General features: G+C 43.3%; 1 protein-coding gene across 2 annotated transcripts in view; it reads right to left on the reverse strand.

Annotated features, from left to right (window-relative positions):
- FAM135A (family with sequence similarity 135 member A) overlaps positions 1-15,730 on the reverse strand; it is a 138,576-nt gene that overhangs the window by 29,468 nt on the left and 93,378 nt on the right. For both annotated transcript variants that reach the window (XM_026654784.2, XM_026654791.2), the window contains 3 exons: positions 13,476-13,636; positions 3,193-3,284; positions 1,846-1,943 (listed from right to left, as the gene is read on the reverse strand). In XM_026654784.2, the coding sequence (XP_026510569.1) occupies positions 1,846-1,943; positions 3,193-3,284; positions 13,476-13,636 (351 nt within the window). The remainder of the gene's footprint in view (positions 1-1,845; positions 1,944-3,192; positions 3,285-13,475; positions 13,637-15,730) is intronic.

The raw sequence follows: 15,730 nt of genomic DNA on the forward strand, positions 1-15,730 counted from the left end.
CCGGGGGGAGGGCGGCGAGCCCGGCTGTGGCCCCGCGCTCCCCGGCGGCCGGAGCGCCGCGCCGCCCCCCTCCAGGTGCCGCCCCAAGCACCAGTTTGGGTGCTTGGTGCCTGGAGCCGGCCCTGAAGGGAAGTAACATTTTTCCTTTTTTTTTTTTTTTAGTGACTATCAATATGTATTCCACTCTTGGAGACTCCCAACTGTAGAACCATACAGGAAGAGGGATACTGGAGTCTCAGAAAGGTAAAGATTGAAGGACTGTCTTGCCAAATGAAACATCAAGTGCTTTGTAAATGTATGGACTCAACTCCAAGTGGCAGCCTTAAGAAATCTCTACACTAGGAGTATTTTTAAGAGAAGTCACAGAAGCAGTCTGAGCTCCAGTGGAGTGAACTTTTATCAGACCAGAAGGATTACATTTAGCATTCCAATAAGAGAAAGTAATGCAACCGGAAATAACTCTTCCGGCATAGACCTCGAACAATCTGGATGAAACTCTGAAGGTTTTGGTTTTGTTTAAATAAAAATATAATGATGCAGCAACAAGTAAGGAATGTAGACTTCTTTCACATCATTCATGTGGGGTTTTGGAAAATATATAGGTAAACAAGTTGTTTGATTAATGTGGAAATCAAAAACAATTTTAGAAATAAAACTAGGGTGAGATTGAACTGATACCATGTCTCTATGAAAAGCTCTATAAAGTGGACCTTACATTCAAGTCTGAATTTCTCCCCATTTTGCAGGCCAAAGAAACAGCAACTGGAAATGGAGTCCTCATAGAGATGATGCAGAGAATACGTGGCTAATGACTAAAACGGTGGTTTCATTAAAGCAGCTTGTACCAAATGCAAACCCCATGAAGGAGATAAGTTTTTAAAAGGGTTAGTACACCTAAGACACCATTGGATGGGAACAGACCTTATAGTTTTGAACTTGGGAATGGGAAGCCAATATAACCACTAAATGAACTCTTATAGTACTGGAGAGGCCAGCTAACCTTAGATATAGCAGATAGTACAAAATAAATGGGCTGTCTGTAGAAAAAAGTGACCCACGTGTAACCAATGCAGCAATGTCTGTCTGAGTTTGCAGAGAGCCTAAAACTTTAGTTCTGAATTGTGAATTCATAATAAAAAAGCATGAATTCTTTCTTAAAGTGCAAACCACAACACAACTTTAAATATGGAGCTGGCAACTGGTGCCTCCATGAGTATTGTCAGTTAACAAGGATTGATGGTATGGTATGGCGTCCATCTAGGAAATAAGATCCTCCTCATGACATATCTCCTCCTTGATGTTCTCAGACAGGTTACTGAAGGCAATAATCCAGGAGGGCCCAGAATACATTACAATCAGCCCACGATGCCTATAATGCAACAGCTTGCAGTGCTGTCTAAATCCTTACCATAAGACCTTAAAATGGTCTTTAAATACTTTAAATACTAAAATACTTTAAATGGTTCTAGGATTGCAGAGCCCACCACACTAATTCCCACAGTGTAGATCTAAAAGTTAATATATTATATTCTGAGAACTTCAGTTACTGATGAAGAAATTTTCCTTTTAAGATGTTGCAGACTGTTACATTTTTAAACAGTCAGTAACCTGCAGCCATAATACTATTTATAGCTTTAATATCGTGTATTTAAACTTCTTTTGTTTCTTTTTCATTTAGAAGCCCACATCATCTAATTTTCTCTTACCTTCATTTTCCCCCAACCTCCTCTTGTTTGTACCTGAATATCAAGTAACTGCATGACAGTTTAGGACAATGAATCATGTACTTTCTAGTGGGTATTATATATTTCATAGAAATAAAGTAATATACAATATAGGTATTACCTGATTTTTGAAATTGTTAGGTTGTAAATTTGAATATATTGTATTATTTCATCTAAAAGGCGATCAGTCATGGAATCAAAATCAGCAAAGGTATCATTCTGTAGAAAGGAAAAATAATTACATATGTTCCAAATACAGTGAGTTATTTTACATTCAGTATAAATTCTTATTCATCAAATATATAACAACTAAACCCACCTATAAAAACATGCTTACTAACTTTGATATCAGAACACAACATTGCAGCACCCCCCAGGTGGGTTTTTTTGGGAGGAGGGAATAAACTGTCTGTACATCGTTTTAGAAGTACTTTGCTCTAAAAAGCACCAAAACGAATATTAACAGTACCATTAGTCTAACCTCTCTCACATATGCACAGTTCTCATCAGCTGGACAGAGAAAAGACAAACCACATATCCCAGATTAAGCCACACTATATCTGAAATGATAATATGAGGCAATTTACTGTATGCAACTGTAGAATTTACTATATGCACCTCTCTCCTATTTCAAAGTGTGACAAGACGGCCCTTATTTCAATCTAGGGCTCCTTCTCTACACTAATTAATAACAACAAGTTACAGTGGCTGTAGACTGAGATCAAATGAGTTGTTTCATCTTACATCCATTAATTACTGGCTATCTGAAGTACATCTAGAACATGTATTGTAATTGGCTAAAAATCATATTAAAATGTCAACTATATTTTTTTCAAGCTAAAGTAATTTGAAAACTATTCTAAAAAAAAATCAAATGAATTTAAGATTGGTAATTGCTACTGATTTATCATCATCATGCCAATATTGCAATGCAATGACCAAAAAAAAGAAAAGAAAGGCTGACTATTTTGTGGTTCTCAGATTCTGTTCCATGAAACATTAGCTCTTCTTTCTTCCCACCCTGGGCTTCACTCTTGTCAGCTAGGATGGGGAAAAATTAGGGGCGTTCTAGACTTAATTGGTTATTATGCTGAGAAGAAGAGAGGATTCCAGATTATATTACTATACCTCTGAATGCGCTGTAGAGTTGTATTAATTTATATAATGAGTATAAATTATAATATATATTTAATTTCAAGGTCATGCCAGTTTGTATAACTGCTTTAGTGTATAATAAAATTAAACCTCAGATTCTGCAAAGGGATTCACTTGCATGGACCATTTTATGACCACTGAGTCTCCCTAATTACAATAGTTATCTGAAACGGCTAAGCAGTCTGTATGCATGGATACTTCTGCAGGATCAGGGTCTATACAATACAATAATAATGGTAACTAAGAAAACATTTTTTAAAAATGTATACAATTTCATTTATTGTATGAAAATCCTTTTGTTGTTTACAAATACCTGGTTCCTCTCAGACATAAGAAAATCTATTCGTCCTCCAGGTAGTCCAAGCTCAATGTAAGTCTTCACTAATCTTAGATCTGCACTATTACCTTTAAAACAAACAAACGAAAAAGGTTAAAAGGTTTGCTATGACAAAAGTTATCTTGCTATTTAACAAGGTAAATATACTAATTTAGAAACAAAACAGACAAAATGGACAGACAGACAATTGCAGCACTGGCACTTCCCAGCAAACTAATGCAAATTTTATATTTTACCATATCAAAATTAAAACTAACTAAGACCTCTGATGCTGTAGTAGCAAAACCAAACACAATGATACAATCACAATCTACAGAAATGACACAAAGCTCAGTCATTTTGGAAAACCCAGGACTTAAGTAGTTAAGTTTTGGTGACTACGTATATAATATTTTACATTCACTGGATGTTAAGCAAAAAGTACAACAATGTACTAACTAATTCTGTTAAAATTCAATGAAATGAACTCAGACTGGGGGAGGAGTAAAGGAGGATTAGAGAATTTGAGGGATGGGAGAGAGGAGTAAGGGACCAGTTAGAAGTAGCACTACATAAGGATTAGTAAAGTAGAAAGGCAAAATGGATTATAGAAAAAGAGATTACTGACCTGTTCAGTAACTGTTGTTCTTCAAGATGTGTTGTACACGTCCATTCCACTCTTGGTGTCTGCGTGCCCTGCCGTTGGAAACTTTTTTCTTCTGTGGTACCCTTTGGGTGACTCGAGAGCCTCTGCTGCTGTGCACCACTGTGTACACGTATAAAAGTCAGAGCTGCCCCCAAGTCTCCCTAGTTTCTTTTTGCTGGAACTTCAAAGTAGAAGGGTAGGAGGGCGGTTTGTGGAATGGATATGTGTAACACATCTCGAAGAACAACAGTTATTTAAACAGGTTAATAACTTCTTTCTTCTTCGAGTCATTGCACATATGCATTCCACTCTTGATGACTCACAAGCCATGAAACTCAGAGTCTATTTCAATAAAGATTGTAGAACTTGTCCAACTCTACCATTGTCACTAGTCCTAACGACAGTATAATGGTATGCAAACATATGGACTGAGGATGAGTTTACCGCTCTACAAATGTCCACAACTGGAACATGTGCTAGAAAAAGCAGCTGAGGCAGATTGATTGTGATCTCACTGAATGAGCTGTGGCTCTGCTTGGCAGGGTTACATTAGCCAGGTCATACCACATGCATATACAAAAGGCTATCGAAGAAGAAATTTTCTGAGTGGAGGCTGATTGTCCTTTTATTCTGTCTGCCACAAGTACAAACAATTGGGAGGACTTCTGTCCAGGTAGAATGCCATAGCTCTTCTGATGTCCAGAGCGTGCATACATTCCTCTTCCCTACTTGAATGTGGCTGTGGGCAGAATACGGGTAAGTACATTGACTGGTTGATATGGAAAGAGGACACCACCTTTGTGACAAACTTCAGATGAAGACGCAGGTAAACTTTGTCCTTAAAAAGATCATGTAGGGAGGCCCAGACATTAAGGCACACAGCTGTTCTTCTCTTGTGGCTGAGGTGATAGCAACCAAAAATGCCACCTTCATTGATAGAGGTAGTAGAGAGTAAGTAGCCAAAGGCTCAGATGGGGACCCATAAATCTTGACAACACTAAGTTTAGACCTCCTGGGAGAACGGGGTCTTGCACCTGATGATACAGTTTGACTAGACCTTTCAAAAACCTTATGGACATGTCATTAGGAAAAAAAACAGATCAGTTATCCATTTTAGGGTGGAAAGTTGAAACAGCTGCCAGATGTACCTTGACAGAAAACTAACAGCTTAACCTTGGCGGTTTTAGGTCCAATAAGTAATCAAGTATATGTTAAATGGAGGAATGGGAAGGAGATACTCTGTAATGGAGAGACCTGTTGGAAAAACATCTCCACTTAGAGAGATAAGTAGTCCTAGTAAAAGGCTTTCTACTATTTAGCAGGATCTCTTGAACTTCTTTTGTAAAGACCCTGAGAGCTGCTGACAGCTTCTTTTGAGCAAGACTGCTCTCTAATGTCTAGCCATGGAGCATCTATACAATTAAATGGAGAAATTGCAGGCTCTGGTGGAGTAGGTGATCATGATTTTGGGAGTGTGATGGGGCGTCCGCCCCAGTGGCCTGTAAGGGGTGGGGAGGCTGTGGGGAAAGCAGCCAATAGGAGACGGGCTGTGATGAGCAGCCAACCAGGGCCTGGCAGGCCCATATGAAAAGAGCTGAAGGGCAGGGCACGTGCAGTTAGTTGCTCCCTAGAGCTTAAGGAGGGAGAACAGGCTGGCTTGTAGGAGGAAGAAAGCTAGCACCTTGGACAGAGCAGTGCTGGGCAGGATCAGGAGAGAGAGAGAGAGAGCGCTCCTAGCTGACTGCTAAGACTGGCATGCTGAGATCCTGAGATAAAGATGAAGAAGGTGCTGGAGCTGCAGGGAAGTGGCCCAGGGAAGTAGACTGAGAAGCTGGAGGGGACACAGTGTGTGGCTGCCACCTACAGGGTCCCTGGTCTGGGACCTGGAGTAGTGGGCAGGCCCAGGTCCTCCCCTCATCCCCACTGAGGAAGTGGCTGGACACTTGGACTGCAGTACATTCCCCCAGAAGGGGGGGGAGCACAGAGCGTTGCACAGCTGGAGGGCTCTGTCCTGAAGAGGATGCCATGGTCCTTGGAACGACATGGGTCCAGGCAGCAAGACATCACAAGAAAGCGGCGCACTGGCTAGCAGAGATAATCCCCGGGACAGCCAGCAGGAGGTGCCCTCCGTCACAGGGAGATTAGGTCCAAGTATAAAGGAAGTGAGATTGGAGATTTCACTGATGCATCTGGAAATACTTGGACAAAGAGACCACTCATGGTAACTCAAACTATCTGCTCAGGTAATCTGCCAGATCATTTTGGATTCCCAGTAGGTAAGAAGCTTCCAGATCAATCAAGTTGGCAATGCAATGCTCCCAAAGCAGAGATGCCTCAACAGAGTGAAGACAAATGGGCTCCTCCCTGCTTGTTGAGGTAAGACAGGGGTGGCCAACTTGTGGCTCCAGAGCCGCATGCGACTCTTCATAAGTTAATATGCGGCTCCTTGTATAGGCACCGACTCCAGGGCTGGAGCTACAGGCGCCAACTTTCCAAAGTGTCGGGGGGTGCTCACTGCTCAACCCCTGGCTCTGCCACAGGCCCTGGCCCCACTCTACCCCTTCCCATGCCCTCCCCTGAGCCTGCTGTGCCCTCACTCCTCTCCCTCGCTCCCCAGAGCCTCCTGCACGCCACAAAACAGCTGATCAGGAGGTGCGAGGAGGGAGGGGAGGTGCCTATCGGTGGGGTGGTAGGCGCTGGGAGCAGGATGGGGGAGTTGGAGGGGGGCTGCTGACGTATTACTCTGGCTCTTTGGCAATGTACATTGGTAAATTCTGGCTCCTTCTCAGGCTGGTTACCCCTGAGGTAAGACATTGCCAATGTGCTGTAAGGACTAACAGACTGTTTCCCTTGATCTGGAGCAGGAAAACTTGGCACGCAAATCTGGCAGCTTTCGGACGTTGAAGTATAAAGCTAAGTCCTCTGCAGACCATAGACCCATGATTCTGTAGAGAATCCAGATGGGCCCCCAACCCAAGGGCAGATGTGTCGGACACTAATGTGAGCATTGGTTGCAGATGGGCAAAGGGAACACCCATATGTACATTGGTGGACAGGTCCAGCCAATCAAGGGAGGCAGGGACATGAGAGGTTATCCTCACCACTGTGTCTAAATTGAGACAGCTCGGTGAGTACACTGAGACTAGCCAACCCTGAAGAATTCTATGGGGCAGTCTGGTGTATTGAACCATGTATGTCCCAGGAGCCGCCAACAGTTTTGTACTTTTGTGATTTGTTGAGCTTTGAGATCTATAATAACTGATCAAATTGCCTGATACTTTGATTTCAGAAGAAAAGTTCTGGCTTGATTCAAGTCTAGTACAGCCCCCATAAACTCTATTCTCTGAACGGGGCAGAGGAAACTTCTCTGCATTGACTAGCAGTCCCAAAGCAGTGAATGTTGACTACATCAGAGATACACTGAACCACACCTGCAGTCTGGATCAGCCCTCGACAAGCCAGTTGTTCAGATAGGGATAAACTTGGACTCCTGATCTTCTGAGGAAGGCAACTACTACTGCAATAACTTTTGTAAAGACCCTGAGAGCTGCTGACACATCAAATGGTAGTACAGTGGGGGGGGGGGGGGGGGGGGGGGGGAGAAAGGGGGGTGAGCCTGATGCGCACTCTCATTAGCCGCTGTAACAACTAGCGATTCTGGAGATGGGTGGGAATAAAAGATAGTCAAACCCTTGGGAGGACACATAGTACTTTTGCTCTGCATGCTTTGAAGTGCAAGACAATGAAGATGGGGTCTGCCATAGTATCTTTATAGGCTCTAATATCACCTCATTGATTGGCAGTAGCACACTAGGTGGACCTGTCACTGATAAAATGTCAATGAGGTGATGAGAGGACTCCCTGACCTCCTCGATCTGAATGCCCAAGTCTAAAGCCACACTCTTTAACGATTCCTGGTAGGTCTTGTAATCATCAGTAAGGTGTGAAATTGCCTCCAAGGAAACAAACTTCTCCAGAGAAGATGAACATGAAGCCAAGACTGGAAGTAACTGAACTTCCGCAGGCTGCTCCTCGGCTTTCTAAGCGCCTCTTCTTGACACTCAGTACTGGGCCTGGACAATTGAGATGGATCAGCTTGGTGCAAGGACTAACCCACCTGGATTAGGGCACAGAGTAGGCTCAATAAGAAGAGGATGTAGAAGTGCAGGGAACCCCCATGGGTTCTAAAATGGCCAATGATAAGGAGCCGGACCCCAGTGACTTCCTGGCCATGTTCCCAGATGAGGGAATGTGGAGAAGGAGATCTAGGTGGGGACCAGTAGATCCTGCTCTGAGGCTGAGAGATATAAGATGCCACTTTTGAGTCAGATGAAGAGGCTTCCCCTTCCTCCAATCATGGAGGTGCTGCTCCAGTCGGTGCCGGGGACTGGTGCAGAGAACTTGGCGATGGGCAGAGTCGCAATCATTGCTGGCTTCCCCTTAGGACAGTACTGATGAGCTGACTATCTGGGAAATAAGCAGCTGGTGTAGTACTGCATGCTGTATCGCTGGCGTTGGTGTCAGATGTTTCAGTAGTCCTGAGGGATGCGACTCCTGAACCACCAGTGATACCAGTACTCAGAGGCAGAGTAAATTCCTTGCTGCTGCAAAGGCCTCTGGGGTAGTTGGCACTGAGATCGTATTTGTCTGCTGCAATGCCGCTGATGTTGACACTTTTAGCACTGACTCGACAGTGTCTTCTCCAGCACACAGCCAATTGTGCTGAATTAGACACTGATTTAGAGAAGGCGTGCTTAAATTTCAGTTGCACTCTACTAGACTGCCTCTCACCCCTCTTTCCATGCTTGGAGAGTAGAGGTCTTCCCCTGGTCAGATACTCTTTGCAAGATTTATACTTCTTCCAAGGCACAGGTGAAAGAGTCCCAGGACTCCGACAGTTGTGGAGGTGCACTTCTAACTGAAGTTAAACACTTGACACCAGGTTGGACCAGGATAGCTCCGAGGATGGTCTGAGCACCACCTCCATCAGCAGCAACTTCAGCCTAGCCTCCTTATTCTTTGTTGTCCTAGGCTTGAATTCCTGGCAAATCTGGCACCAGAGTATTTGCTCCTCCCTCACATTTAAGACAACTACAGCGTGGGTCGTTCACCAGCACAGGTTTTGAGCAGGAGGCTCATGGCTTAAAGCCCAGCAACCGGGGCATGCCTCAGTGCCAGCAGCAGAAAATATATCTATCTATCTATATATATATATATATATACACACACACACACACACACACACACAATATATTTTGGTTTTTTTAAACAAAACAACTAACACTTACTAACTATAACAAGTACTAAACTACAACTATACCATATATACAGAGCAGAGACACAATTGTTCTGGCAATGAACAGGGGTTCCTCCAATGACCATCATGAGGGAGGCCGAGGGCAGCTCTGCCCTTTATACCTATACGCAGTGGCACACAACAGCAGACGGTGCTTGAGCTGCCCAACAAGTATCACCGAGGGAAAAAGTTTTCTGACAGCTGTTTGTGGGCACACAGACACCAAGAACAAAATGCACAAGTGCAATCACTTGAAGAATTACAGAAATGTTGGGCTGGAAGGGACCTCGAGAGGTCTTCAGAGTCCTTCCCCCTGCATTAAGGCATGAGCAAGTATATCTAGACCATCCCTGACAGATATCTGTCTAATCTATTCTTAAAAACCTCCAATAATGGGGAGTCCAAAAAACTTCTCTTACTAGTCTATTCCAGTACTTAACTATCCTTATAGTTAGAAACTTTTTCCTAATAACTAACCCAAAGCTCCCTTGCTGCAGATTAAGCTGATTACCATACTTCTTTTCCTACCTTCAGTGGGCATAAAGAACAATGGATCACATCCTCTTTATAACAGCCCTTAACACATTTGAAAATGCCCCCTCAGTCTTCTTTCCTCAAGACTAAACATGCCTAGTTTCTTAATCTTTCCTCATAGGTCAGATTTTCTAAACCTTTTATCATTTTTTGTTGATCTCCCCTGGACTCTCTCCAATCTGTCCACATCTTTCCTAAAGTGTGCCACCCAGATCTGGACACAGACTCCAGCTGAGGCACCACTAGTGCAGAACAGAGCAGGACAATTACCTCCAGTCTTAGGGCTGGTCTACACTGGGGGGGGGGGGAAATCGATCCAAATTACGCAACTTCAGCTACGCGAATAGCGTAGCTGAAGTCGAGGTATCTTGGATAGAATTACCTGGGGTCCACATGGCGCGGGATCGACGGCCGCGGCTCCCCCGTCGACTGCACTACCGCCGCTCGCTCTGGTGGAGTTCCAGAGTCGACGGTGAGCACGTTCGGGGATCAATATATCGCGTCTTAACAAGATGCGATATATCGATCCCAGATAAATCGATTGCTACCCGCCGATACGGCGGGTAGTGAAGACATACCCTTATACAACATTCCTGTTACTACTCCCCAGAATTAAGTGAGCCTTTTTGGCAACCGCATGATGTTATTTGCTCATATTCAATTTCTGATCCTCTATAACTCCCAGATCCTTTTCTGCAGAACTACCGCCTAGCCCGTTATTCCACATTTAGTGTTTGATATTTCCTTCCTAAGCGTAGTGCTCTGCACTGGTCTTTAGTGAATTTCACCTTATTGTTTTCAGACTACTACTCTAATTTATCGAGGTCCTTTTGAATCCTAATCTTGTCATAGAGTCATAGACTTTAAGGTCAGAAGGGACCATTATGATCGTCTAGTCTGACCTCCTGCACGACGCAGGCCACAGAATTTCACCCACCCACTCCTGTAATAAACCCTAACCTATGTCTGAGCTACTGAAGTCCTCAAATCATGGTTTAAAGACTTCAAGGTGCAAAGAATCCTCCAGCAAGTGACCCATGCCCCACGCTGCAGAGGAAGGAAAAAAAACCCCAGGGCCTCTGCCAATCTGCCCTGGAGGAAAATTCTTTCCCGACCCAAAATATGGCAGTCAGCTAAGCCCTGAGCATGTGGGCAAGACTCACCAGCCAGACACCCAGGAAAGAATTCTCTGTAGTAACTCAGATCCCACCCCATCTAACATCCCATCACAGGCCATGGGCATATTTCCCGCTAATAGTCAAAGATCAATTAATTGCCAAAATTAGGCTATCCCATCATACCATCCCCTCCATAAACTTATCAAGCTTGGTTTTGAAGCCAGATATGTCTTTTGCCCCCACTTCTCCCCTTGGAAGGCTGTTCCAGAAAGCACTTGTAACCCTTCCCAGCTTGGTGTCATCTGCAAATTTTACAAGTACTCTCTTGAATCCATTATCCAAACCATTAATGAAAATGTTGAAGAATACCAGACCCAGGACAGACTCGTGCAGGATTGCACTAACTATGTCCTCCCAGTTTGAGAGCAAACCATTGATAACCTCTCTTTGAATACAATTTTTCAACCAGTTATTGATTATTGGAAGATAAGACTAACATTCCTGGAGTACTACAAGAGGGACATAAGGATCTGATGAAAATCCCTGGGTGGGTCGATGACCTAGGGATAAAAATACCCACATTCTGGCTACACTACAGCTTCCACAGTTGCTACCATCAGTAGATCTGCTCTAGTGGTGAATTATACATCTGAATTTTGCCAGGGAAGAGAGCACTAAAGGTACTGATATTTCTCTTTTTTGGTTTGAGGTTCACCATATAGTAAAAATATTGTAGGATTAAAAAAAAGGGTACTCTGCTGCCCCATTTAAATGATCAAATTTATTATGCAAATCAGTTCCTGATAGGAAGGAAGTTGGCTAAAATCGCCAAAGTAAGTTTTTCTAACCATTTTTTAAATCAATAGACAAGGAGGGTTTGATATGAGGTACAATAGGGAACAAGGGCATGGTTTTGGCAACAATTTATTATGGATGGGTTAACTGCTATATAATTCTTGGCATTACATGGTGTTAGAAAATCTGGATGGGGGGGAAACAGCATCTCCCAGCCCAGTGCATAAATTGAATTAGACAGATACTAATAAGGAATGCTCCCTAGACAGAGTCATGAGTAGAATCTATTTGGATATTTGTTTTTAAACATGGAAATTTGATAGCTGAACATGAAGGATGATTATGGTACATAGGAATTGCTATATCAGATCAGACCAGTGCTCTATTTATTACACTATCTTGTTTCCTTAACTGGCCAGTACCAGATGCTTCACTGGAAGGTACAAAAAAAACCCATAGTGGACAACTATGGAAAACCTACCCATAGGTGAAGTTTCTCCCTAACCCACACCAGGTAGTAGTCTGAAGCATGTGAACATATTATGTCTAAATTTTTAATCCTTCCTAATTTCATGGTGGATGTTCTCATTACCAGAATAAATGTCTAATCGTTTTTTGAATCCTACTAAGCTCATGGCCTCAATATCTTGTGTCTATGACTTTCACTGGTAAATAGCTGGATAAACACACTTTTCTTCTCCTTGACAATGTACCTATAAAGCTTTTAAACAACATCAACAAAAACAGTTATTAACCTTTCTGTAACTGTTGTTCTTTGAGATGTGTTGCTCATGTCATTCCATGTTAGGTGGGCACATGCCATGTGTACCATCACCAGAGATTTTTCCCTCAGTGGTATCCATCAGGCTGGCTCTAGTGCCCTCTGGTGCTGCACGCTTATGCACTGCCGGCCCTTCATCCTCTCAGCTCCTTCTTGCTGGCTAACTCCGACTGAGGGGCAGGAGGGTGAGTTGTGGAATAGACATGAGCAACACATCTTGAAGAACAGTAGTTACGGAAAGGTTAGTAACCGTCTTTTCTTCTTCGAGTGCTTGCTCATGTCCATTTTACACGAGATGATTCACAAGCAGTACCCAAGGAGGTGGGCTTGGAGTTCATACTCATGCGGATTGCAACACTGCTCTCCCAAACCTGGCGTCATCTCAAGCCTGCTGTATGATGGGGTAGTGGGAGAAGGCATCATTAACAGTCGGAGTTTAATCTCCCTGTCCTTTGTCCCAGACCTGAGGGCCGGCCAGAAGTTGCACTTCTGGTGGACATGGGACTCCCCCAAGCAATGGACAAACTTAGAGTGGCTGTAGCTCACAAGTAGAGCCTCTCAACAGGAGAGGTAGTATTTGAAACCTGGCAAGCCAGGCATGCCCGGCCAGGGAGACAAGGCTCCGAAAAGTGAAAAAAAGAGAGGAGGAAAACAATCCTCTCACTACTTAATGCTAACTAACTTTAACTTATACTAACTAATCCTAACAAACAACTATAGTGTAAACTAGAATACGAAATAGCTCAGGCACTCTCAAAGTGGACATGCTAAAGCTCCATCTCAGACCAACGCAGTAGAGAAGGAACTAAGGTTGGTTCGCCTGTGCATTGCTATATAGCACAGTGTCTGGGACAAGAAGGCACAGGGTGCATACACAGGCCAAACAGGCACTGCTAATGGAAAAATCTCCAATCAAGGGTTCAAGAGGTGCATGCACACCTGAACTAGAGCACTCATAGGGACACTGCTCGAAGAACATCACATTCTTAATTCATTTTGATGAATCTATTTCTTTCAACATGGTTTAACTCAGAACTCAAAACAACAAAACCAAAACTTCATCTACATTCTCAATTGATCTGTTATTCAGTAACAAGCGACACAGCATACCATCTAGGCCATGAACACAGACTACGAGATGTATTCCATCTTCTGAACCTTCATCCTCTTCTGTGCTGAAATAAGGTGCTGACGAAGCCAGTCTGAGAACATCACTATACATAAATCCAGGGAGTTTAAGTTGCTTTAATTCCTCTTTAGCCTGGAGAAAACTGGAACAAAACAATGCTTACTATAATAATTCTGTTATATACCTTATTAAAATCTAATAAATGTAGGGTCTGCAAGAACATAATTTTCCACTGCTTTTTACTTAAATATTTCATTTATTTAGTTCATATAAAGCATAAAAATATTTATTCCAGATTTAGGCACCCATGACAAATTATTTAAAAAGTGCAATCCAAGATAAATATAAACAGTGCCAAACTGACAAAAGAAGTCAGTCCCCAAAATCCAAATTTTCCACCTCAGGTCTCATGAAAACCTATTCTCCCCAAATAAAGTCCGCACCCACAAACACAAGCTCTCCATCCTCCAAAGACCTTTGTAAATTGGTCGGCTTTGAGGTATATCATAAAGGTACACAAGATCCTGCCAACTGCAGTAACCAGCATTCACCTAAATAAAATATTAACAGAATACAATTGGGTTTAATTCTTTCTTAAAGCCTGATCTGAAGCGCACTGGAAGTCAAAGTAAGTAGAGACTCCCATTAACTTTACTGGAGTTTGGATTAGGCAGGCACTTAGGCCTGGATGCACAAAAGGAGTTAGGCGTTGCAATGCATCACAGCGACATAGCTACCTCCTTTCGCAGAGGCAAGTGTTATTAAGACAATGGGAAAGCGCTCTCCCATTGACTTAGTGTCTCCACCACAAGCACTACAGTTCACCGCTGTAAATACTGTAATGTAGATGTAGCCTAAGTCTAGACTGCGGGGAGATACCTATCTCTGCTAGCAATTCACAGCTGGGAATTGTCTTTGTAGTTAGGCATCTGTTGTTTTAGCAAGAAGAGGGTGGGTCATGGGAAGGAGACCCTCCCTCAACATTTAGCCCAGCGGTTAGGGTACTCACCAGGGATATGGGAGATATGAGGGGTAAAAGGAATTTGAATAGAATCTGTCACCTTTCAGGTGAGTGCTCAACCATTGGGCTCACTTCATCTCTCTTGTTGAAGCTGCTGCACTGTAGATAAATAGTGAATGACAGTCATTTGAGCAGAGAGACTGTTTCTTGGATGACTGCTCTAACCATCAGACTACAGAGTCATTCTCATCCTTGTGCACATGTGAGAGAGAGACAATGTGGGTGAAGTAACATCTTTTATTGGATCAACCTCTGTTGGTGAGAGAGAAGCTTTCAAGCTTACACAGAGTTCTTCAGGTCTGGGAAATATACTCAGAGTGTCCCAGCTAAATACAAGGTGAAAGCATAAGTAGTTAACACATATGTCAAGGGACCATACAAGGTGAAGTGGCCAGTTACACCTCCCCAGTCGTGCATGGAAAGGGGAAGCTTGGGGAGGAGTTTTAATGGATTATAGATTGTTGTAATAAACCATAAATCCAGTCTCTCTATTCAGTCCATGATCTTTGAGAGAGAAAGGGCAAGAGTGAGAGCACACAAGCATGAGAATGACTCTATAACCTGGAGGTAAGAGCACTCATTCAAGATGTGGGAGACCCAGGATCAAATTGGGGTTTGAACTGGGGGCCTCCCAATCTCATGGGGGAGTATCCTAACCACTTTGCTAAAAGTTATGAGAGTAGTCCTCCCCTTTGTTGTACTTTTTGCCTTAACATCCTCTGAGCACACCTATTGGATTGGGCCCCACACTTGACTTAGAAGGCTCAACGTTAATCATCCTCCCATGGTTTGTGAATCGCTCTGGGTCTTAGGCAAGAAATAGATATCCAGGTGCCTAGAGGGAGGCAACAGGGCACTTACTCAGAAGCAGAAACATAGGTACCTAGGAAACTTTTACTGTAAAAATTTAGGTGCTGAGTTATTTAGGAATCTACGGGGTTAGGTGGCAGCTGAGTGGGAATTTTGTGCATCTTAGTGGAGCCTAAAACTGGTACTTAGGTGCAGGGACCAGAGGGATAGGGAATGGTAGGAAGGCCTAACTCCTTTTGTGCATCCAGGCCTCAATCTCTAGGTCAGATGAGGATGGGAGACAATGCTTGGAATTGCCTACCAGCAGCCATTTGGAACAAACTGAGGAATTGGCACTGATGTGCTCCAAAAGGAACCATGTATCATCCTCGTTACTAGAGAAAAAGATCATTATGTGAGGTCTCC

The sequence above is a fragment of the Terrapene carolina genome, unplaced genomic scaffold (genome assembly GCF_002925995.2).
Source record: "Terrapene carolina triunguis isolate 2854851 unplaced genomic scaffold, T_m_triunguis-2.0 Scaffold42, whole genome shotgun sequence".
NCBI classification, from domain to species: domain Eukaryota; kingdom Metazoa; phylum Chordata; order Testudines; family Emydidae; genus Terrapene; species Terrapene triunguis.